The sequence below is a fragment of the Acomys russatus genome, chromosome 13, assembly GCF_903995435.1.
Source record: "Acomys russatus chromosome 13, mAcoRus1.1, whole genome shotgun sequence".
NCBI lineage: Eukaryota > Metazoa > Chordata > Mammalia > Rodentia > Muridae > Acomys > Acomys russatus.
The window spans coordinates 12,416,686-12,441,822 of NC_067149.1; the positions used below are offsets into that span (position 1 = coordinate 12,416,686).

The 25,137-nt window shown below is 47.6% G+C and overlaps 1 protein-coding gene across 1 annotated transcript; it reads right to left on the reverse strand.

Annotated features, from left to right (window-relative positions):
• Nucleotides 1–1,250: 1,250 nt before the first annotated feature.
• Actg2 (actin gamma 2, smooth muscle) lies at nt 1,251–23,905 on the reverse strand. The gene is made up of 9 exons (XM_051154808.1): nt 23,780–23,905; nt 12,750–12,902; nt 12,225–12,353; nt 8,779–8,889; nt 8,446–8,530; nt 6,850–7,011; nt 5,951–6,142; nt 4,725–4,906; nt 1,251–1,464 (listed from the first exon to the last, which is right to left on the reverse strand). Exons 2-9 carry the CDS (start codon nt 12,873–12,875, stop codon nt 1,321–1,323), a joined length of 1,131 nt encoding a protein of 376 aa, XP_051010765.1. The 5' UTR covers nt 12,876–12,902; nt 23,780–23,905; the 3' UTR covers nt 1,251–1,320.
• Nucleotides 23,906–25,137: the final 1,232 nt, after the last annotated feature.

Below are 25,137 nucleotides of genomic sequence, written 5' to 3' on the forward strand. Positions count from 1 at the left end.
CTCTCAATCCCACCCACTCCCAGAACTCAAGTATTTGAGGTCTCTGCGCTTAGCCACCAGGCCCCAGTGTCTTTAAATGTGTGTGTTTGCAATGTCTGGGGGCCAGGCTGTGTTTTCAGAAGCATGGAGGCCTGGACTGGGCTAGGCAGATGAAGAAAAGGACATTGGCAGAAATGAGGGCCTTCTTCTGGTACTAACTAGCAGGATGGATGGCCTCGTCACTAGCAAGCTAGCTATGACCAGGGACGGTCCATAAATGGAAGGCCAGAGGAGTTAAGGTCTTGGGAAGAGTTTCTAGAACCAAGAAAACTCAAGTGTACTTGACACCAAAGCTAGTATTCCTTCGACAGTGCTGTTTTATTTTCCTTCCTTGAACATCGGCAAGAACCACATATCTGGCAAGGTAAGAGTAAGACTCTCAGGCTTTTGGAAACGTGAGTTCTTATCAGTGCTGTGGACATAAATACAGCACCTGCCTCTTAGGAGCAATGTGGGGGTTGGAAATGTCATGTGAGGGACCCAAGAGATGCCTCAGTGGGTACAAGCCCTTGCTGCTCGTGTAGAGTACTCAAATTCGATGCCTAGCGCTGAGCAGCCTTGTTGGGTGGCTTACAGTAACTGTAACTCCAGCTCCAAGGAATCCTGTGGTCTTTTGTTGTTGTTGTTGTTGTTGTGTTTTTTGTTTTTGTTTGTTTGTTTTGGTTTTGGTTTTTTCGAGACAGGCTTTTTCTGTATAGCCCTGACTGTCCTGGACTTACTTTGTAGACCAGGCTGGCCTCGAACTCACAGCGATCCTCCTGCCTCTGCCTCCCGAGTGCTGGGGAATCCTGTGGTCTTTGCAGGTACCTGTGCTCACGTGGCACATATACCCCCGCCCCCACACACACATTACAACAACAACAATAATTATAAAGAGCTCGAGAGATGACTCAGTGGTTAAAAGCACTGGTTGCTCTTACAGAAAACCCAGATTCAATTCCTAGCACCTGTGTGGCATTTCACAATCATCTGTAACTCCAGTCCTGGGATGCAGTGCCTTCTTCTGTTCTTCCTGGGTACTGCACACATGCAGTTCACAGAAATATAGGCAAAACACCAAAACACAAGGAGGAGGAAGAGGAGGAGGAATAATAATAAATAATAATAATAATAATTATTATTATTATTTCTGAAAAATCTCTTAGCCTTGTCTGTGAGACACACATATCAGAGTATCCAGGAATAAAAGAGCTCCACACAGGAAGTAAGGCTTGAAGGTTTTAATGGTTTGTGGTAGGTAACAGCAGTCTTGAGGGGATCCCCAGAGAAGGCCCTCTGACTTTAGAAGCATTTCCTGTGGACAATGGAAGGCCCAGCCTCGTCATACTCCGGCTTGCTGATCCACATCTGCTGGAAGGTGGAGAGAGAGGCCAGGATGGAGCCTCCAATCCAGACTGAGTACTTCCGCTCGGGAGGAGCGATGATCTGGAAAGAGAAGGTGGTGTGGCAGATTATGGCCAACCCCCAAGAGAGTGGGTACGAAGCGGGATACGGTTTTGCACACTGTGGTCTCAGATACTGGGGAGCTTCAAAACCAGGTGCTCACATGAGCCTATGAGTTCTAAGCCATCTAGATCAACACAAGACCCTATCTCAAAAATAAAAATACAAAATGAAAGTAAGCAAGGAGGATCAGAAATTTCAGCCCACTCCAGGCAAGGGCAGTTTCGGTGGTTGGAAATGAAGGGTAGGTACTGGAGAGGTGTCTCAGTGGTTAAGCGCACTTGCTGCTCTTGCAGAGGACCTGAGTTCTGTTCCCAGCACCCACATGGCAGCTCACAACCATATGTAACCATAGTTCCAGGGCATCGGAAGCCTCTGGCCTTCACAGGGTGCACATACATACACTCAGGCAAATACACATGCAAGATAAATAAATAAAAAAATAAAACATAAGATGAAAATGGTAGACGATTAAATTATCACTCAAAATGGTCCCCCGCCCTGCCACTCCCCATCTTCTCCAGAGAAAGACTGTGTTCCTGTATCCTGTGACTCTGCACTGGGCCATGTGTTGCCTTATCCAATGGGATGCTAGCAATCAGGACACAAACAGGAGTGGAAATGTACTTGGGTGGTTCGTCATATTCTCTGAACCTCTTCCTCATCATGCGAAGAGCTTCTCTATAGAGTTCTTCACCCTCGGGCATGAAATCTGAGATACAGAGCTTGACCTGAGAGGAGCAGACCTGTAGAGCTGCCTGGCCAAAGCTGACCTTGATGAGCTGACTTTCCAATGACCCACAGCTGCATGAGCAACTGTGCTCATTGTTACGGGGCTCTGAGATTTCAGAGGTGTTTGTTACTCAGCAGTAGCTGACCATTACCAAAATGAATAGGGAGAGCTCTGTTTGGCCCTTTTGCCCAGGGTTTGGATGCATGGATACTTTGGGCTGCGCTGAGTCCATTCTCAACTCTATGCCAGTCTGTGCTTTGCTTTGAGCTTCATTTCACAATGACCACTTATGTCTAGGAGCTCTCAGTTTTATGCATGTATTGTTCATCCTTTCCACATGTCACACAGCTTTGAACGTCAACTCATTTTCTAGTTTTTGAAGTGCCTGAAGTGTTTTGTTGTTAATTATTTGGTTTCTGAGATAGGGTCTTACATAGCCCTTAGCTGGCCTTGAATTCCTTGTGTAGTCAAGGATGACTTTGAATTCCTGATCCCAATGAATGAATGAATGAATGAATGAATGAATTTTTTGTTTGTTTGTTTGTCTGCTTGCTGTGGGGGATGTGAAGTGTGGTGTAGGTGTACACATGCTGTGATACTTCTGTTGAAGTCAGTGGACAGCCTATTGGAGTCAGCTCTCTCCTTTCACCATGTAGGTCCTAGGTAGGAAGTCCAGGCTTTAGGCTTGGTGACAGGCACCTTTTTCTTCTGATCCTTGTTTGTTTGTTTGTTTGTTTGTTTGGTTTTGGAGACAGGGTTTCTCTGTGTAGCCTTGGCTGTCCTGGACTCACTTTGTAGACCAGGCTGGCCTCCAACTCACAGTCATTACTTCTTTCTCTTCTTCTCAAAACATGGTCTTGCCATGCAGCCTTGGGTGTCCTCGAATTCACTTTGGAGACCAGACTGACCTCAAACTTACAGAGACCTGCCTGCCTCTACATTCCAAGTACTGGGACTAAAGAAAGCCATGTGCCTCTATACCTGGCATTTTCTTTGTTTTTAGTTTTTAAGCCCTCAATACTTAAAAAAAAAAAATGTCTATTAACAATAAAGTCCACAGAAATCCTTGAGAGATCTTTATGATTGTTTGGAGACCAGCAGCCAGGGTGTTACCAGAGAAATGGGGTCCCTTTCTATCAAGCACCCTGAGATCAAGCACCATTGGAAGAAGCATCATAGGGGACACTGGTGCCACAATGGTCAGTAGATCAGAGCTACCTAGCCAAAGTGTAGAGAATGTTCCTGGGAGTTTGAAATGACAGCTAGCCCTGAGGCCACATATTTCCTCTCTAGAACTTTCCGTCTCTTTTCAAGTTGTGTATGTGTGTGTATGTATGTGTATTGTGTACATATATGTATGTTCACATGTATGCTTCATGAGTGTGGATGCCAGAGGTAAACATCTGGTATCTTCCTCAGTCTCTCTCCATCTTGTTTTCTGAGACACAAGGTCTCTCACTGAGTCCAGGGTTCACTGAATTAGGCTGGCCAGCCTCTGAGCTCTAGGGATCTGCCTGTCTCTGCCTCTGTAGTGCTGGGATTATAGATGTACTCCATCCACTTTTGTATGTGGGTGCCAGGGACTCAGGCTCTTGGCAAGTACTCTGTTGACTGAGCCATTTTCCAATCCCTTTTCAAGCCATTTAAAAAATTTAATGACTAGTATTGCCACCTTCTTTTCTTAATTTGTTTTTTTTGTACAAGCTGGACATGATGGCACAAACCTTTAATTCTAGTATTGGGGTGGCAGAGGCGGGCAGATCTTTATGAGTTCAAGGCCAGTCTGGCCTACATAGTGAATTTCAGACCAGCCAGCCAGCTAGGGCTAAATAGTGAGACACTGGGGTAAAAAAAGGAGAGAGAAAGAAAAGAAAACCATATGTGTTTGCACATGAAAGCTGGGTATCAAACTTGGGTCCTCTGGAAGAGCAGCAGGTATTCAGGTAGTGTGTGTGTGTATGTGTGTGTGTGTGTGTGTGTGTGAGAGAGAGAGAGAGAGAGAGAGAGAGAGAGAGAGAGAGAGAGAGAGAGAGAGAGAGAGAGAGAGAGAGAGAGAGACTGTCATTGTTTATCCCTGTCTGGCCTGGACCTCAGTATGTAGACCAAGTTGTCTTATAACTGACAGAGATCCACCTGCCTCTACCTTACAAATCCCTGGGACCAAAGGTGTGTACTACCATTCCTGACCTATTGCTCTTAATGGCAGAGTCATCTCTCTGACCCAAATCACTTTATTCTTTCTTCCTGTTTGCCTCCTCATATTTTTTTTCTTCAAACTCCCTTAATATTGTCACCACCTAAGTCCTTCCAATGTCTTCTCATATGACTATGGCTATGGACTTAGCCATGCTAAGCATTTGTTTATTCTATCATTGCTCCAAGAAGCATCAGACGAGGAGGAGAATATGAAACCAAGAGAGCACCAAGACTAAGGCATAGCAGCATCTGCCGTGAGACACTTCTTTGTCTATAGACCAGCAAAAGGGAAGTAGGGCAAGACCCCGCCCACCTTGATCTTCATGGTGCTGGGAGCCAGGGCTGTGATCTCCTTCTGCATCCTGTCAGCAATGCCGGGGTACATGGTGGTACCCCCAGAGAGGACATTGTTGGCATACAGATCCTTGCGGATGTCGATGTCACATTTCATGATGGAATTGTATGTTGTCTCATGAATTCCAGCTGACTCCATGCCTAGGGGAGGTTACAGAGTTTAGTCAACACCCATGCTTTCAGATATGTAGCTCGTGTTGGGCCTAGGGTTCACCCTTGTAATCCCAGGCATTTGGGAGGTTGAGGTAGGAGGGTTGATGAATTCAAGGCCAGCCTGGGTCATAGAGAGAGACCCGGTTTCAAAACCAGACAAAAGCACGAGCAAAAGTCTAGCTTCAGTTCATTAAAGGATCCTCTTGCACTGCAGATGACCTTGAATTCTTGCTCTTCCTGCCTATAGATCAAGCCCTGGGGTTCTATGGGTATATCAGCACACTCAGTTCTAGAACACTTTAATGGCCCCAGAGAAACTCCAAAGCTATGAGCAGCCATTTTCCCGTAAATTCTCCTCAAGAAAGTGACTTCCTTTGTTAAAGATTATCTTTTAGACTTTGCCATAGCACTAGCTGGTAAGTACATATCACTATTTCCATATTTAAAATGTTTGTTATTAGTCTTATTATTTGTTGCATTGTAGTAACCATGTGCTGGAGCAATTTGAGGATATAGTTTGATAACATCCGTGTGTGGCTCTGAGTGTTAGTCTAGGTTATTTGGTCAGTAAAATAATTTATTTCCCTTGTGAAACTGTTAGGGATTTCTATAAAGAATTTCTTATTCCTTTTCCATACTATGTGTTCTGTGCCATTCAGTAAATACAGAGTGAATTTTTTTTTTTTTTTTTTTTTTTTTGGCTAGGCACTGGCAACACACACACACACACACACACACACACACACACACACACACACAGAGCAGACAAATGACAGACTGAACACAGGCTACAGACTCTAGACACATGGAAGATACAGGGAGAATTCAAATCTGGTCCTGCTTTTGGTCTCAACTATTCCAAGAGGAAGATTCTTTTCATCCTTTAATGTGCAGCCAAATCTCCTCTGCACCCTGTAACCTGCAACCCTTTCCCTGCAATCTCTATCCTGTACTCGTTCAGCTTGTACCACTCTGCCCTCACCCCCTGCCCGGCCTCTGAGTGCTAAGCAGGGTCTGCAGGCAGCACCTTACCGATGAAGGAAGGCTGGAAGAGGGTCTCGGGGCAGCGGAAGCGCTCGTTGCCAATAGTGATGACTTGCCCATCAGGCAGCTCGTAGCTCTTCTCCAGGGAGGAAGATGAAGCTGCTGTGGCCATCTCATTCTCAAAATCCAGGGCCACGTAGCACAGCTTCTCCTTGATGTCTCGCACAATTTCTCTCTCAGCTGGAAAGAGAACAGAAATGGCAAAGTGGTTCCTGGGCTCTGAAAGCTCGGTTGTGTCCTGTGCTCTCCAGGACACTCTTAGTCTGCTTTGAATCCGGCCTTAGGAAGAGGATAGAACTGCCCCAAAGAGAGTCAAGGCTAGGTGAAATGGTCCATTCCTCAAAAAGCCTTGATTCCCAACAGGAACCCGAGGGATATTCTTCGTGCTCTGTCACTCTGTCTTGACAATGCCACTGGTGCTCCTGGGGTCTTTATAGGGCATATTACGGGGCCGACTTGGACTACTAAAAATCCTCTCTTACCCAGGTGGGCTTCATGACCCCCTCTCCTTTCAGATTCCTTTTTACCTCCAAGGAGAAAAATATGTCACCAGCTCTCCAGTATAGTGGAACCTTGTCGAAACCACTGGGCCTGAGGTGACAAAAGCATAGGCAGTGGGTGCTGGGGGGAGGGGATGCTCAGCAGGTTCTAAGGATGGGTTGGGCTGAGCACTGCAGAAGGAAGGTAGCTGTAAGCATTGTCCTCCTCCCCAGAGCATCTCCATGGGAACCTTCATCCTCCAAGGAGGCTGAAGACACTGCAGGCTTTCCCAGTTCACCCCCAGACAGCCCGGGGACAGAGCCACAGAAATCTCAGTCCTGAGAACTCCTGGTCCTAGGTGAGATTAGGTTTTGAGCTCAAGTCTGAGTGAGGAAAGGGGCGGGTACCTGTGGTCACAAAGGAATAGCCTCTTTCTGTGAGAATCTTCATGAGGTAGTCCGTGAGGTCTCGTCCAGCCAGGTCAAGACGCATGATGGCATGGGGCAGTGCATAGCCCTCGTAGATGGGGACATTGTGGGTGACACCATCCCCTGAATCCAGGACGATGCCTGTGGACACAGCAGACAAGCATGCTCATCTGTCTGTCTCTGACGTCTATTCTGAATGACCTTTTGTTATCATATTCTCCTTTAGCAGTTAAGAAACTCCCCCCCCCCCCCCCCCGTGAGATTGATCAGTTACTGTGTGTGTGTTTCCTTCTCCTAAATGAGAAGACTGGTTTCTAGAAGGCAAGCTCTATGTCTCAGTTTCTTGGATTCCTTGAAATACAGACATGGTAACGGACACTTGTCAATTGTCTTAAGTCCAGACTGCAATTCTATTATTTGCTACTTTTAGACGGCACATTCTCTGAGGATGTCAGATCCCCTGGAGTCAGAGCAGCTTAATGTGAGCGCTGGGAACTGAACTCGGGTCCTCTGCAAAAGCAGTGTGTGCTCACAGCTGCTGAGCCATCTCTCCAGCTGAGCATGTCTATTGTTTGATACAGGCTTTGTGGAAAACTCTGGAAGGATGAATGCTCAGGAAAGCAGTGAACATCTGAAAGAATCTCCTGTTGAGGATCACAAGTTCTCTGCTTCCTGGGCATCCTTAGATACTGAGGCCACATGCTTATGCATCTGTCGTCATAGGTTCAGGAGGCAAAGGCGTCACAGTGAGGGCGTATGAATAAGCCCCTGGCATGACCATGGAAGGAAACAATCCTTGCTGCATGTATCAACCATGGCTTGATTATGTAAATTCTTTGTCATTGTATAAGCAGGCTCACGCCCAGTGTGCTCCATGGGCACTCTCATTTGTTATTTCCCTGGTCACTGGATGGCCCTTTCCCTCTAAGCATCAACCTCTGCAGGAGCCCAGCCTGACCTTACTGCCCCTGCCGTGGTGCATGTCCTATTGGTAAATTGCCATGTGCTGTTTGAGCTCACTGAGAAGCTGGCTCCAGGAGTGGGCTTGTCTTTGCCTCCGTTCCAGCCCCAAGCACACACCCAGGGCAGAGAGGGAAGAGAACAGAAGAGTAAAGGTGCCATGTTCTTGTGGACAACTAGAAGCTAAACCATTTCCAACAAAAGTTAACTACTGTCTGTCCCATGATATAAATGTACCTGCACTGGGAAAGAGTTCAGCCATGGAAAGAAGCTCAATTAGAAACTGCAGCTGACTGCCTCAACTTCCCCCAGCCAGTTTCTGTTGGATGTTTGTAAGCTTCCAGCTTGATGACCTCACTCATCTGTTTGGAGGGGACACTGCCCTGCCTGGGACTCCAGCTGACTGCCTGGATGGGGCCTCCCCAGCTGGTTCCTACTGATGTTTTGAGTATCCAACCTGTTGATGTTTTGCTAGTCTGTCTCTGGTTATTTATTCTTTTTCTTTGGCTTGCTATAAACTTGACACAGACTCTGTCATCCCAAACCGAAATTGAATTTTCAGGACTGTGAAGAAAGCCTAGATCCAGGGAAGGAATGGGTTTCAGCGCCACTGACCTGTGGTGCGGCCGGATGCATAGAGGGAGAGCACCGCTTGGATGGCAACATACATGGCAGGGACATTGAAGGTTTCGAACATGATCTGGAAGGACAACGAGGAGGAAAGCACTGTCTGTAAAACGTCACAGCATCTCCTGACCTACGGAACGTTCAGGGCAAGAGCCGTGCTGACTCAGCAGTCCTTCTTTACCGCCCGTCCTCTTCCCACAGGACCTGCCCTGATGGCCCCCCACACACAGCAGGTCTGACAAGACATCCTGCATCGTGGGTATGCGACAGGGAAGAAGTACCAGGCCAAGCTGCCTTCCTGCACACAGCACTCTGTCTTACCTGGGTCATCTTCTCCCTGTTGGCCTTGGGGTTAAGGGGGGCCTCCGTGAGCAGAGTTGGGTGCTCTTCTGGTGCTACCCGCAGCTCGTTGTAGAAGGAGTGGTGCCAGATCTAGTTGGGACAAAAGCTGGATAAGTCCAGAAGATTCCCCAGGGGTCTGAAGAAAAAAACCTGACCAGCATGTTCATACTGGAGGAAGGTGGCCAAGTGCTACACAGGATAGGGTGAATCTGGAGGGACGGGTCAGCCCTGGGGAGTCTCTGATGGACATGGAGAGACTCTCTGCCCTTCTCCCCAAGCATGCCAGACATGGAGCCAATGTATGTACTGATTTCTACCATCTGACCCTCCCTCCTCTTCCCTGTTCCCACCCTTTCCAGTTGCCTTTTTTTTTTTTTTTTTTTTTTTTTTGGTTTTTCGAGACAAGGTTTCTCTGTGTAGCCTTGGATGTCCTAGACTTGCTTTGTAGACCAGGCTGGCCTCGAACTCACAGTGATCCGCCTGACTCTGCCTCCCGAGTGCTGGGATTAAAGGCGTGCACCACTATGCCCGGCTTTCCAGCTGCTTTTGCCTTTGAGGAGGCAGGCTGCACTCAGTGCTTATTGCTTTCAGGCTTCTGGGTGCATTTGAGTGATGGGTGGCACTGGCGAGAGGTCAGGCAGTGGGAGGAGAGAAAAGCCAGGTCATTGCTCTTAGCTGTGGTGTGGCCCTCCCTAAACACACCTTCAGTTAATGGCCCATCGTCCAGCATGCCAGGTCTCTCTGGGTTCCAAGGACACTGCTTTTCATCTCCAAGTCCCCACAGGGGGCATTTGAGAGCACAGGAGCTCCTGTGGTAACTAGAACTCACCCCCCCTTTTTTTTTGGTTGCCCTAATCTTGCTCACATCCTTGTAAGTAATTTCATTTAGTCAGCCTCATCAGAAGTGTGTACTGCCTCCTGCTGTGATATTCAAATATACACAGCTCTCAGTGTTTACTAGTGGCCAGACTGGTGCTCTCCACGTCTGTACTGTGCCATCTTGTGTGTGTGGGGGGGACATACCTGTGCACCATGGGAGGTTTAGTGGCATCCCTACATTGTGTCCAAAATTTGTTTATATCTCCAGACATTACCGTGTGTGTGTGTGTGCGTGTGTGTGCGTGCGTGCGTGCGCACGCGCATGCATGCACATGCAAACCTATCCTAGATAGGAATCCTTGCCTTGGAGGAAGTTTCCTCACCCACATGACTAGCTCCTTCTTCAGTGCTCCAAGATGCCCAGACACAGGTCTTTACTTTGAAGGGGTTTCGTAAACAGTGCCAGGGGCTGTGGGTTTGGTTTCTTTAGAAACAGGGCTAAATCACACCGCTGTATTTATGGGCTTTGCTGGGATGGTAATAAATGTGGCATGAGCTGCTATAGGTTGGACATAGTGTCTGCTTCTTAGTTTCAATGTCTGGAAGGGAGAAAATCCAAAAGACAAAAATACCAAAACACAACTAAATCAAAGGAAGAGGTGGAAATGCTCATTATCTGGGAGACTGGAATGGGCTGGAAGGCAAAGAAGGCCCCAGAAGCTTCAGAGCGCCCCTGGATGACATGAGCACAGGCCTTGAACTTTGATGTTTCCTAGGGAAGTAAGGGACAGCGACTGGCACAGAGGAGTGAAATGAGGTTTGAAATATGCCTGTCGCAACTTCACCTGGGACTGTAAATGTAGGTACAGCTGGCTTAGCTTGACTGCCAATCATTAAGAGCGGAGCCAAACACTCCTCCTCCTCTTCCTCCTCCTCCTCCTCCTCCTCCTCATTATTATTATTATTATTATTATTATTATTATTATTAATCTTTTCAAGATAGGGTTTCTCTGTGTAGCCTTGCTTGTCCTGGACTTGCTTTGTAGATCAGGCTGGCCTCGAACTTACAGAGATACACCGGCCTCTGCCTCCCAAGTGCTGGGATTAAAGGCCTGCACCACCACAACTTGGCTAGATGTTACAATTTTTTAGGAAGTCAAATCTGTTACCTTTTTCTTCTATGACTTCTTTCACTAGAAAGTTGTCTAAATGTTTACATCCACCTGACCATATCTGCAGTCACTGAATTTTTCTTTTTAACTTTTAGATTCAATCGATATGTGTTCAAAGAAATTGTATGAGGTAAGATTCTGCATGCCTAAATAACTACGTGGCTACTTCAGAACAACCCGTCCAATTTCTAGTCATATTTTCTCAAGCTGCACCTAGGACTTTCCTTGAAGAGTTCATACACTGTCCCTACGGTGAGAAAATATTTTTCTTATGTTTTCAAATTAAGTATTGGGAGACGTGTGTGAATTGCAAGCAAGCATCATTTCCAAAGCTCCGCTCCATGTGTTGGGATTGCAGTAAATTGATATCTACTTTCATCTTTAAAGCACCCTAGTGGAAGAGGAGCGAGTTTGAAATGAGGTCCCTCCCTGTGACCCAGGCTGGCCTTGAATTCACAGCAAAGTGCCAATCCTCCTGCCTCAGCCTCTCAAGCTCTGGGACTATAGACATGAACCCTTGCACCTCATAGGAAGAAACTAAGGCTAGGGTTGCGGTTTGTCCATGCATTTCTTTGTGTGCTCCTCTCTGTAATGAGAAGGCTATCTCACAAAACAGCGTAGCTCACACCTGAAGATGCAGAGCAACTGTTGATGGACTACAGATAAGAACGCTAGAGAGGTGCTGCTGACGTTTCCACTTGGGGTGTCATCTTTGTCTCACCTCCTGCATTTTCTCATATGTATATGTATATATAGATACGTATGTGTATGTATGTTTGTATATGTATGCATGTATATATATGTGTGTGTATATCTATCTGTCTATCTATCTATAAACAAAACTTCCAGAAACTCCTAGCATATTACTTAATTCATTAGAGAATCAGAATACTGTATCAGCAATTACCTCACCTGAACTCACGGCAGGGCACACAAACAGGAGAGACAGAGCTGGAGTTACAGATAACTTTGAACAACCTGATATAGGTATAGGAACCAAACCTGGGTCCTCTACAAGGGTATCAAGCACTTTAAACAGCTGAGCCGTCTCTTAGCTCCAGTTGAGATGCTTAACGTTTTAAACAAGGGCCAAGGCCCGGCCAGATGAGATGATACAGGAAAGGCAGAGGCTGGAGGTTAGGTATGACCAGATCCTTAGAGGGTGCTACAAAGAGTTAGGAACACAGAGAATTATATGGATAAACAGGACAAAGGACAAGGGAACCTGTGGGAAGCTATTGCCATGGTCCAGGGAGAGAGGTTGGGGGCCCAGGCTGGAAATGAGCTAAGAGATGGGATGGGAAGGGAAGGGAAGGGAAGGAGGGAGCTGGAGGAAGCAATCCTAAGGAAGATTGATGACGTGCAGAACTGTGGGACAGGAGAGTCAAGACCAGATTTCACCATGAAAACAAACAGGGCTGTGGCTTCAGATACCTTTTCCATGTCATCCCAGTTGGTGATGATGCCATGTTCAATGGGGTATTTGAGAGTTAGGATCCCACGCTTGCTCTGAGCCTCATCTCCCACATAGCTGTCTTTCTGGCCCATTCCCACCATTACACCCTGTGACATGAGAGAAAAGGAAGAGAGAAGTGAATTGTCTGAGGGTCCCACACATAGAGATTCAGTCACTGGAATGCCCCCCCACCCACAAAAAGGAAAGGAAGCAGGAAATGAAGGTGAGCAGAAACAGGAAGAAGAGGTGGAGGATTTCTCATGGGCAGAACCCCTTTTCTCTCACAGTCTCACAGTAGACTGTGGTTTTCTGAGGAAGAGCAAAGCCCATAGATATATTTACTCCCTTATATTATTTTATGAGAGAGAGAGAGAGAGAGAGAGAGAGAGAGAGAGAGAGAGAGAGAGAGAGAGGAGAGAGTGTGCTCAGTATAGTTCTTTCAATGCAGGCCCTATAGGGCTCACTCCTAGGGGCTCACAGTCTTGGGTCCAGAGAGAACACACCTGATGTCTAGGGCGGCCAACGATGGAGGGGAAGACAGCCCTGGGGGCATCATCTCCTGCAAAGCCTGCCTTGCACAGGCCAGAGCCATTGTCACACACAAGGGCAGTGGTCTCTTCTTCACACATGGTGGGTGCGGCGAGGTGAGCTGGGGCCTGGAAGAGAAGAGAACAGTTGTCAGGTAATTGTCAAGTAATATGGGAGACAGTCTTTGTGGCTCTGGGGTCTGAGCAACTGGGGTTCTGTTCCAGGAGAGACACCATTTTGGCCTCCTTGTCTCTGGAAGTTGTGTCTTGTAGCTCTATTCAGCTGCTAAGCACTGATCATGTTATCCTAAGTTCATATATGGAATGGACATCAGTATCCCCATACCCCAGAATGTGACTGGATTTAGAGATAAGTCTTTACAGAAGGTGATTGAGTTTAGAATGAGGTCATAAATCCAATATGGCTGATCTCCAATATGGCTACCGTCATAGGGTGGTATCTGTGTAAGAAAAGAAAATTTTCAGCCGGATGTGGTGGCACAAGCCTTTAATCACAGCACTCAAGAGGCAAAGGCTGGCGGATCACTGTGAATTTGAGCTAGCCTGGTCTACAAAGTGAGTCCAGGACAGCCAAGGCTACACTGAGAAACCCTGTCTTGAAAAAACAAGCAAGCAAGCAAGCAAGCAAACAAACAAATAAATAAATAAAATAAAATTAGAGGGCTGGGCACGGTGGCACATGCCTTTAATCCCAGCACTCGGAGGGCAGAGGCAGGTGGATGGATGTGAGTTCGAAGTCAGCCTGGTCTACAAAATGAGTCCAGGACAGCCAGAGCTACACAGCAAAACCCTGTCTTGGAAAAAAGAAAGAAAATTAGAACACAGGTGTATGCAGAGTGTGGACTACATGAAGACATGGCCAGAGGCAGCCACCTCTAAGCCAGGGGAGGGTCCTGAGGAGAAGCCAACCCTGATGACCACTTGACCCTTAAACGCCTAGCGTCCAAGATAGTTAGACAACAAATCTCTGTCCTTAGAGGCCATTATCTGTGGCATTATGTTATGACAATTAGCCACCAGCCTCCCTGGAAATAAATAAAAGCCCCTTCCACCCAGCATATATGTTTTGGCATGTTTGCATATGGATGTATGTGTGCAGATACGTGCTCATGTCTGTGCATGTGTCTATATGGGACAGGAGACAACCTCAGGGGTCATTTTCCAGGTGCAGTCAATGGTTTTTGTTTTGTTTTTCAAGACAGGGTTTCTCTGTGTAGCCTTGACTGTCCTGGATTCACTTTGTAGACCAGGCTGGCCTCGAACTCATAGCGATCCACCTGCCTCTGCCTCCCGAGTGCTGGGATTAAAGGCATGTGCTACCACGCCCGGCTGGTGCAGTCAATTTTTATTTTTCAGATCCAGTCTCTCCTTGGCCTGAAGCTCTCCAAATAGGCCATGTCACCTAACCACTTAGCACTAAGGACCTGTCTCTAGCGCTCCCTCCCCTCACCCCACCCCCCACCCCAGGGCTGGGGTTACACATGAATGCCACCTCTCTTGGCTATTTTTTTTTTTTTAAACATGAGTTCTGGGGATTGTCCTCAAGCCTTCATGTTTGTGAGGTAAGCACTTTCACAACTGAGCCATCTCTGCCTCCTTGCTGAGCATATTTTAAAGATTCAGAATTCTACAATAGCTGTGGCAAAGATGTCAGGAAAATAGGACTCCTTAGAGAGATATATGATTTAGATATGCAATGACCCACCTGTGAGACCAGGACTGCAGCTGAGAGAGCAAACTGGAAAACCATATAGATTGATGAGAGAAGGGTTTTTTTGTTTTTTGTTTTTTTTTTTTACAGACAGGGTTTCTCTGTGTAATAGGCCTGGCTGGCCTCGAACTCACAGAGATCCACCTACCTCTGTCTCCCAAGTGCTGGGATTAAAGGCGTGCACCACCACACCCGGCATGAGAAGGTTTTTACACTCTTCTCCTGAGTGATAAAAGCAAGTCACATAGGAGAACATGGGTGGACAAAAGACAGTGCCACACATAGCACACAACTAGTAGACAGACACACTTGACACAAAGTTCTGACAGTTCATCTAGCTGACTCAGCACTGCGGAGCTGGACCGCCTTCTAGACAGGAGGAAGGCTTGAGTTCTGCCCCCCCCCCCCCCCCGCCTACCCCCCTCCGTCATCCCCCCCCCCCCAGACAACCTTGAAAGGCAGACTGGCTATGCCTGCGCCTGGAACTCCAGCGCTGTCAGGGATGGAGACAGGAGGACAGGAGATGTAGGTTCAGAGACGCCTTTTCTCAAGGAAGATGGTGGAGAGTGAAGGACAGAGCAGGACTTTTGATGACCCATTCTGGCCTCTGTGCCCGCACCTGCACAAGCATGTGCACAGACACCACACACACACACATACACACACACACACACACACAACAAATTTGCAAAATATGCAGACTTACTGGAATCACCTCTGGGTGTGGGAGAGCACCATGGGAGAGGTGCTGAGACGCTCTCCCCCCCACCCTCTTTCTCTGAGACAGGCTTTCTCTGTGTAGTCCTGGCTGTTCTGGACTCACTTTGTAGACCAGCCTGGCCTCGAACTCACAGAAATCTGTCTGGCTCTGCCTGCTGGGACATAATTTCTAACGGTTTAAGTTCTTAAAAGTAGGTTATAATCACATGTGACACATATAATTAAAAAAAAATCAATAATGTATCATTAAAGAAAAACGGTACAGTAATTTGCAAACTGTAAAATCACCATGAAGAGAAAGTGATGACTTGAAATGAAGAACTTAACAGTGGGACACACTGTCTGCTACCTCAGCACACAGGGAAAATACACTTCTCCTCCCCAGTGCTGGGAGTGAAGAGTTATTCAAAATTTCTGACATCTATTTTGGCTGCCTCCCACCCACCCAACCTCCCTTTTTCCTTCCTTCTCTTTCTCTTTCTAAAAGATTTATTTATTTACTACAATTTCGTGCAAAAGGGCGCGGGAAAGAGAATCTGTCTGTGAAGGAAGAGCCCAAAAGTGGCACTGTGGTGTGTGACCATGGTGGGCCCTATTGTGGATAGGACGGGAGAAGTTCTACAGACAACTGACTGATCCCAAACAGCCTTAGGCTGAAGTCGGACAGTGAAGGCCATGAGTTGGGCCAGCGCATTATGTTTGGGCTTTTGATCAGGAGGTCAAGAAGGTGAGATGGGGTCAAAGCAGAAGTTGATTAACACAGGGGCTAGAAGAATGGCTCAGAGGTTAAGAGCACTGGCCACTCCTACAGAGGACCTGGGTTCGATTCCCAGCACATACAGGGTGGCTTACACCATCTGTAACTCTGGTTCCGGGGAAAGCTATGCCCTCTTCTGGCTCCTGGAAATCAGGTATGAATGTGGTACACAGACAGATATGCAGGCAGAATGCCTATACACATAAAATAAAATAAAACAATTAGAAAACATTACTGTTGAATGTGTGTACAATGAGGGAGGAGTAGTGAAGGCACATGCTCCTTGGAGTGGGGTGAAGCTCAGAGGAAACTCTAAGCAGTTGCGTCTTAAGTGGGTTCTGAGGCTTGAACTTAGGCCATCAGACCTGGGCAGCAAATACTTACACAGTGAGCCATTCCGTGAGCTTAGCTTTGTTTAAAACAATCAGAATTGAGAACCATCTTAATAACAAGAAGTTATTGAATAAATTAGTTGGCTATCAACTGCTAGAAAATTCCACCCAACCTCCCGGTGGAGAAAGCAAAGTATCTGCCGTAACAAGAAAGGGGCTATGGTGCTCCCATCACAGTGTTCAGTGCTTCCAAGTTTGACCTAAATGTGTGTTGTGTAATACACACACACACACACACACACACACACACACACACACACACACACATGTTTCTTGAGGCAGAGTAACTCTGTGTAGCCCATGCTGGCCCAAACTTAGGGTAATTCTCCTGCCTCTACTTCCCAAGTGCCAAGATTACAGTCATGAGCTACCATATCTGGCAAAATGTGCCTTTGAATTTAAAAAGTGTTTTGGGACTGGAGAGACGGCTCAGTGGTTAAGAGCACTTGCCGCTCCTACAAAGGGCACAGGTTCAGTTCTCAGCACCCACCCCCACCTATAACCCTAGTTCCAGGGGACCTAATACCCTATTCTGAGCGCCTTGAACACTAAAGCACTGAATGTACACAGTGCAGCGACATACACGCAGGGGAAACACCTGTACACATAACATAAAGAATAAATAGTTTTTAAAAAATTGGGGTCCTTTACCTCAATTTTACAATTTATAGTAGTATCTACATGAACCTCAAAGTAGCACTGAGGCAATATATTTTAAAATCAGCTCTTGGCAGAGGCAGGTGGATCGCTGTGAGTTTGAGGTCTACACAGCGAGTCCAGGACAGCCAAGGCTACACAGAGAAACCCTGTCTCAAAATAAATAAATAAATAAATTAATTAAAAATAAAAATAAAAATCCCATTCTATTGACTTGCAAATCAAGACGCAGAAAAGTCAAGTCAGCCAGAGGCCTCCTAGCTAGAAAAAGGTGAGCAGACAGGCCAGCATTGATCCAGGACAGGTATGCAGCCTGAGCCTGTGTTGTGCTGTCCTCGCCGTGGCGGTGAAAGTGGCATAACTTCTCCTTGTATGGCATTTTCCTTCTGCCTCCTCCTCAGGAGCTTTTGGCAGCTCAGGCCTTCACACAAAGGGACCTCTGTCTCTCCTTCTGAGCTCTTTCTGCACCAGGACCAGGTTTACCCTAACACAGAACTCAGTACACAGAAGGTGCTTAATAAATGTTGATGTGGTAGGCCCCCACCTAGACCTGTCTGCTCTGTACCTGGAATCCTCTTGGCTTTCTCTCCCCAAGCTAGCCAGCAGCTGCCCCATCTAGTGGGCACCTCCTGAGGTGGACCGACTGCACTTCTGCGGCTCTTCTCTAGGGTTCCTCAGCAATTCTTAGGTTGTTTCTGTGTGTGTGTGTGTGTGTGTGTGTGTGTGTGTGTGTGTGTGTGTGTGTGTGTGTGTGTGTGTTTTGTTTTGTTTCGAGACAGGGTTTCTCTGTGTAACCTTGGCTGTCCTGGACTCACTTTGTAGACCAGGCTGTCCTCGAACTCATAGCGATCCGCCTGCCTCTGCCTCCCGAGTGCTGGGTTTAAAGGCGTGCGCCACCACGCCTTGCTTTATTCTTAGTTTTCTGAGTCAGAGTTCTCTATTACAGCTAGCTTCTTTTATTTCACAGCAACCCTCCTGTCTAGCTTCCCAAATGCTGGGATTATAGGTGTTTTGCCACAAGCTTAGTTTCTCTTTGGTGCCTCTCCCAACCTCCTCTCTCTCTCTCTCTCTCTCTCTCTCTCTCTCTCTCTCTCTCTCCTTCCTTTCTTTATTTTCTTTTTTGACTTTTCTAGACAGGGTTTCTCTGTTTAGCCCTGACTGTCCTGAACTCACTTTGTAGACCAGGCTGACCTCGAACTCACAGAGACCCACCTGCCTCTGCCTCCCGAGTGCTGGGGTTAAAGGCATGCGCCACCATGCCTGGCCTACCCCTCCTTCTTTTGACAGGATCTCACATACCCCAGACTGGCCTTTAACTCCCAGTTGTAGACAAGGATGACCTTGAACTTCTGACTCCCCCTGCCAGCCAGTACTGGATTAAAGGTGTGTAGTACCCACACTTAGTTCATGCAATGCTGGGGCTCGAACCCCAAGGCTTTGTGCGTGCTTGGGCAAGCACTCTACCAACTGAGCTATATCCCCAGCTGACTCCCACTTGGCTTTTCAAGGATCTTTTATCTCCTCCCTGGTTTCGCTGAACCGTACCCCACCCAACTCAGCCGCCCAACTCGTCACAGGCTTGGGCTTTGTTTCCCAGGCTGTATGGCCACTAAGGCATCCGTGGAGCAACTTCAAACTGTCAACTCCCATCCCTGCGGTATTTGGGGGTTTAGGACCACTTAAATTTTTTTTTCTCAGATTTAATTATGTTTATGTGTATGAGTGTTTTGCCTCCATGTATATATGTGTACCACATGTGTGCAGTGCCTGTAGGGGTCAGAAGTGGGCATCAGAATCCCCTGGAACTGGAGTTACCGATGGTTGTGCGCCACAAGGTGACTTCTGGGATCCCAACCTGGCTCCTCTGCAAGAACCATCTCTCTAACCCCAGAACCGTTGTTTTCTGTGGCAGAGCCAGAGATGAGGTAGGTTGCTGGAGGCAGATGATGAGGTAGGCAGAAGGGATGGGAGCCAATTCCTGCCGTGTCTCTGTCAGAGGAAATTCTTGACCCTTCCTGTCATTTCTGGCTAGTCTAGAACGTGTCAGCTGAACCAGAGCCAAAGTAGCTGTGGTTGGCTGGGGTCAAACATGCTTTGCCTTCATGAACAAACTGTGTGGCCATTTCAGCGTGTACCTCATCTGGACTTCATCAAGAGATTCTCACACGGTTAGACACAATTTTTGAGTTTTATTCTTGCACCCCCCCCCACCACCAGGGCAGCCCTGACCTCGACAGAATGAGTGCAGCTAATTGGCCCCCTCACTGATCTCCCTGTAGACCTCAACTCAGTAGGAGGACAGTGGTGTGAAAGCACATCCCTGCCACTGCAGAGGGACAGGTTTGGCTCTGGTGTCTCTTACTTCTCCTTTATTGATTCTTATCCTCCCTGGGACCCTGTCCCCACACAACCCTGTCCCATTTACCCCTCTGGCCCCGAGTTTCTTCCACTACAAAACAGAAGTGACAGCATCTATCTCATGGAAGAATATTAGGAGCTGGAGAGATGGTCCAGTGGTAGAGAGCACTTGTTCTTGCAGAGGACCTGAGTTCCGGTCCCAGCACCCACACAGTGGCTCACAATCCTTGTGACTGTAGTTCCAGTGGATCTGATGCCCTCTTCTGACCTCTGAGGGCACCAGGCATATACCCGGCACACATATATAAATGGAGGCAAAACACTCATATACATAAAATAAAATTTAAAAATGTAAAACAGAACTTTAAAAAATATTTTGAAAAGAAGAATCTTGGTTAAACACACACAAGGATACTAAAGGGTTGTACAGATTGTGACCCAGGATAGGCAGACTTTGCTTGCTTTCTCATAGATTGAAAGTTAATGTTTTTTTTTTTTTTACTCGTTTGAATTGGTCAAAGATGGCTCAGTGGGCAAAGTGTTTGCTGTGCAAATATGGGGGGGGGCGGAACCTGAGTTTATGCTTCACATGAAATCCAGGGTTGCTGCCAGATCCTCTGAAATCCCCGTGCCGGGCAGAGGGAGATGGGAGAATCACCAGGCAGAGCCAGTCAGCTAGGGTGGCTGAGCAGATGAGAGCCAGCCTCAAAAATAAGATGGAGAGTGAGAGAAGACACTCAGTGGTCAATCGATGGCCGGCCACCCCCCCCACACACACCCACTAAAAAGTTAAAAATAAAAAGAGGCAGCTCGTCTTTTAAAACGGTTGACAGAAAAGCAACAGAAGACAAATCGTTCATGACCTCTGACAATTATGTAAGATTAAGCTTTAGTGTCTGTTGACTTTATGCTTTACATAGGCTGGCCCTGAGATCACTATGTAGCTGCCTTGAATTCCTGCTCCCCCTGCTTCTGTGCCCCGCCACCCCCCCAGCGCTGAAGTCACAGGTGTAAAGTCCTAACTGGCCTCTGCATGTTGTGTTGTGGGGACCCAGGCACACTTGTCCACGCCCACGCTGCCTGTGATGGCTTTTTGTTAGAACTGCAGAGTTGAAGGTGGTTATGAAAAGACCTCCGGTCCTGGGAGCCTAAAACATATTCTCTCTCTCTCTCTGACTATCTTTGGAAAATTCTCCTGATGCCTCTCGTCAGGTGTCACAGATAGTCTCTCAGTCGTCTCTATCAACACTTACTCATGGGATGGAACTTGTCCCACTGAAAGAATTTCACCACCCACTTCACAAATGGGTGGCTGCTGAAAACCGAATTTGTGCCGATTCCCCAAGAGAGTGTGTGGTGAAAACCCATCCCTGCTACTGCAGAGGGACAGGCTTGGTCCTGGTGTCTCTCGTTTCTCCTTCCATTTTAGCAGAGAGTTGCATCCCTGAAGAGGCGGGCTCTGGGCAGTAGGATTTCAAATTAACACTTTGGCTATCTAGTTTGGAGCGAGGGCTTCAGGTGACATGCAAGCACCTGGCACTCTGCCTGGTATTACCTGTTCCTTGACGGACATAGAAACAGACTGCTACAGTTAGGTTGTTGGCTTATTAAGAGGTTACTGGGTCTCTGGAGGTATTCCCTTGAAGGAGGCTGTGGATCGTGACTTTCTCTCACTTTCTCTCCCTTGCCTGTGAAGTGAACAGTTTTGCTCTGGCCTACATTCCCATCATTCCTTGCAGGCCCAAGGCAATGGGGTCAATTTGATCACAGACTAGAACCTTCAAAACTGGTAGCCAAAATAATATTTTTTTTGTTTATAACGTATCTAGCTCAGGCGATTTGCTATATCAATAGAAAGGTGACTGACACACATGTGACCAGAAAAACTAGCAGAGTGCTTTCTTAGAAAGCATTGTCATAGTGTGAGGCCAGTGGAAGCCGGAGTTCAGAATGCCTTTACTGGGTTCATAGCCAGCCATGCAATTAAACATGGTGGAGCACACTTTTAATCCTAGGACTCGGGAGGCAGAGGCAGGTGGATTTCTGTGAATTGAGGCCAGCATGGTTTACATAGGGAGTTTCAGCCAGCAAAGGCTATATAGTGAGACCCTGTCAAGAAAGAAAAATAAAGCTTCTGTTTGGAAATATTTCTTATTGATTGATTGGCTGATTGGTTGGTTGCATTGTTTTTAGTGGCAGGGTCTCATATAGCCCAGGTTGACCTTGAACTCACTATGTAGTTGGGATTACCCTGACCTCTTTTTTTTTTTTTGGTTTTTTGAGACAGGGTTTCTCTGTGTAGCCTTGGCTGTCCTAAACTTGCTTTGTAGACCAGGCTGGCCTCGAACTCACAGCTATCTGCCACCCTCTGCCTCCCAAGTGCTGGGATTAAAGGCCAGCACCACTATGCCTGGCTACTCTGATCTCTTGGCCCTCCTTCCTTCACCTCCCCAGTGCCGGGATTACAGACGTGCACAATCACAGGCAAAGTGGTTACTCATTATTTCTGATCCTCAAGAATCTGCCCTTGTCACCTGCTCTTCTGGCCCTCACCCAGCCTCCCGTCCAGGGTCTCAGTTCAGCTCTTGGCTAGACCCTTGTCCTGCACTCCGGACCTGCTGAGTCAGCTGTATGAGGTGTATGCAGCCCATGGCATCTAACCCAGCCCTGCCAGTGCGGCTCACATCAGTTCTGGCTGGAGCTCCACTCAGAGAGGCAGGCCACCCACACCAACCGCAGCCCTTTGTGATTCTACCTCCATACCACCCCACATGGTGGTAGCACTTCTGCCCTGGGCCCAGTCCTCTCACCTTCCAGAGCAGCCCCTCCACAGGATAAATCTCTTGCTGTTATCCTTTAGGCTTGACCCCCTTCCATGCTACCCCATTGCTCCATCCTTTAACTTAGCATCTAGCAATCAAAGGACTGACCTACCCACCCCTCTACACTTACTGAGCCTGTTTCTTGCCTTGAAACCTAAATTGAGTGGATCTCTCACTGTCCTAAAGACCATGCTTCCTTTTTTTTTTTTTTTTTGCCTGTCCTTCTCTGGGGCTCAGCTCAGGCACCCTTCATCCAGGAAGCCTTCCCTGCTTACAGCTTAAAAGAGAAGCTTCTCCTGGGCTTCCAACTTTCACACACTTAGATACTCCATTATGATTCTATTTTTAATCCCATTTTATTCTGGCACAATGTTTCATAAAACCCAAAATAGCCTTAATATATAGACAAAGATGGCCTTGAACTGATCCTCTGGCTGCCACCTCCCAAGAGCTTGGAGCATAGACTTGTGCCACGACACTTTCTGTGCACGACACTTTCTGTAGCGATTCTTCAGCTTGGGAATGCAAGGTAGACCCTAGTCACGTTGGGCTGGGTGCTATTCTGTACACATTTACTCCTCGCTAGGGAGGTACTATGTGTGCCCATGTGTTAGGTGAGCAAATGGAGGCTCCTTGGTAGCACTGGGTGTTGATGTCTAAGACCAGCATCCTGACCCCAGCCTGCTCTGCTTGGATGCAGCTCACAGAGGTGGTGGAGCCCTTTGTGTGTGTGTGTGTATGTATGTATGTCTCGCAGAGATGGTGGTCTTGGCATGTTATTTCACAGTCAGTAAAAGTTGTTTTGTTCTCACACTGAGTCTCATACTGAGGCCCAGCTTGACCTGGGACTCACTGTGTACCCCAGGCTGGCCCTGAGCTTTGGAAAATCTACCTGCCCTAGGCTCCCAAATTACTTGGAATACAAGCATGAGCCACCATGATCTGAGAGTGTGCATCTTTTGGAAAAGATGCTTAATTGTCCTGGTCTCACTGACCTCATCCGACGAGAACAGGTTGGCTGCCTCTAGTCCTAAAGTGTCATGAAGCCGCAGGACATTTGTTCCTCCATCACATCTGCCTTTCCCGCAATGACCTCTGATAATTGTCAAAAATCCTCCATTCACCTCAGTTAAGCCCTAATTGGAGGACGGAGACACCAACCAAGGTCAACTGAAGGCTGTCCCTTCCAAGTCCTGACACAGGTAGCTTATGGCCACCAGGGCCACTGTTGGCTTTGGCCCAAATACCCAAGAGGAAGCTGCCTTTTGCAGCTTCTCCTGAAACAGCCTCCCTGACACAATGACCGAGGGCAAGAAGAGCAGGACAGGTGCGAACCGCAGGAGTCATACCCTGGGGGGTCCCCAAACTGTCCTGTCCCCGGGATGCTCCCTGGTCACAGATGCTTTTTCCCATTAGGCAGCAATGTGTTAGAGGCACCATTGCCACCAAGGGCATTGACATGTGACCTGGGTCAGCATCATAAGAAACCAAGCGAATCTGGAATGGCACAGGCCCAGAGGAGGTCTGGCTGCTTCTACAAGGAAGAGGCTACAGAAAGCAGTACTCACCAAGGGCGTGAGAAGTCCTTCTCCAGAGGACTGTGGGCCGTGGTGTCTTTGGCAGAAATACCAGAGCAATATAAAACCCCTGAGGCGGATCTTCTTTAAACAGAGTCCCTAAAAAGGCCAGCTGACGGTGTGGTAGCAAAATTACCATATAAGGTGTTTTTTTTTTTTTTTTTTAAATAAACCAGCCTTGGAGGGGGGGGGGGCGTAGATGGAGGGTGGGTAGAGTGAATTATCATTTGAAAAATGTATATGAAAGGATTCAAATGGCAACAGCCTTTGGGCCATAGATTTGTTCCTTTTAGGCGTACTTGCGTAAACAAAAATTACACCAGGCCTTATAAGCTGTCCAGAGTGAGGCCTGACAGGGCTGTGCTCCTGGAGAAAGAACCATACCAAGAATGGCAGTGGCCTCCTCTGTCCCCGCCTCCTTCCTCAGGCCCTCTGCCCGTTGCCCCAGGGTCTGCCTGAGACACCCGTGCTGCACACACAGAAGGAGTGTCCCTGTGCTTTGTCAAGTGCAAGCCCTGGACAAAAGAAGGCTGAGGGGAAATTCTATCTGTACTTGGCAAAAAAGAATTCCATGTGCCCTGACTGTCCAGCTGTCCTGGGGTCCCCAGTCACCCTCGGTTTCCTCTAGAACACAGTGCTCTCCAGGTCTCCTTCCTGGAGTTGCTATGCCAGTCCCCCTGTGCCGGGAGATGCAGAAGGAGGGACCCGGCCTCACGACTGAGCACACCTAGCAAGACCCATGAGCAGGTACATATTTCCAGTGTCCTCTGCTTCTGGATTTCGTCCATAATGCATTCTCTCCCTGGGCAGCTGTTTCGTGTCATGCAGTGTCCACTACCACTTGGTGGCAGTTACACCCGATCCAGACCAAAGTGATCAATTGCAGATTGGAGAGCCTCATCCAGGAGACTGTGGGCTTTTCAAGCTCCCCTGTCCAAAACCTGTCCCGCTACCCCCAGAACTGCCACAGAGTCTTTCCTTTCACTCTTCCTTCAGGAAAGCCAGTCAGTTTAGCAGGGTCTCTCTCTCTGCCCAGCCCCAGGCACCTGGGCACAGTTCTAACAATTCTAGACCAGCCTATATATAACAAATTTAAGGTAAGATGCTGTTATAAAGGTGGAGACATTTTATAAAAAGTGCCAGAGGGGTATACGGTAAGGGTTGGAGAGAGGAAAGGGAAGGGGGAAATGATGTAATTTACACACACACACACACACACACACACACACACACACACACACACACACACATCTAAATGAGACAAGGCTTTCCTCTATAGCCCTAGCTGGCCTTCTGAGTCCTGGAATTAAAGGTAGGCATGTGTGTCACCCCACCCTGCTTCATATTCA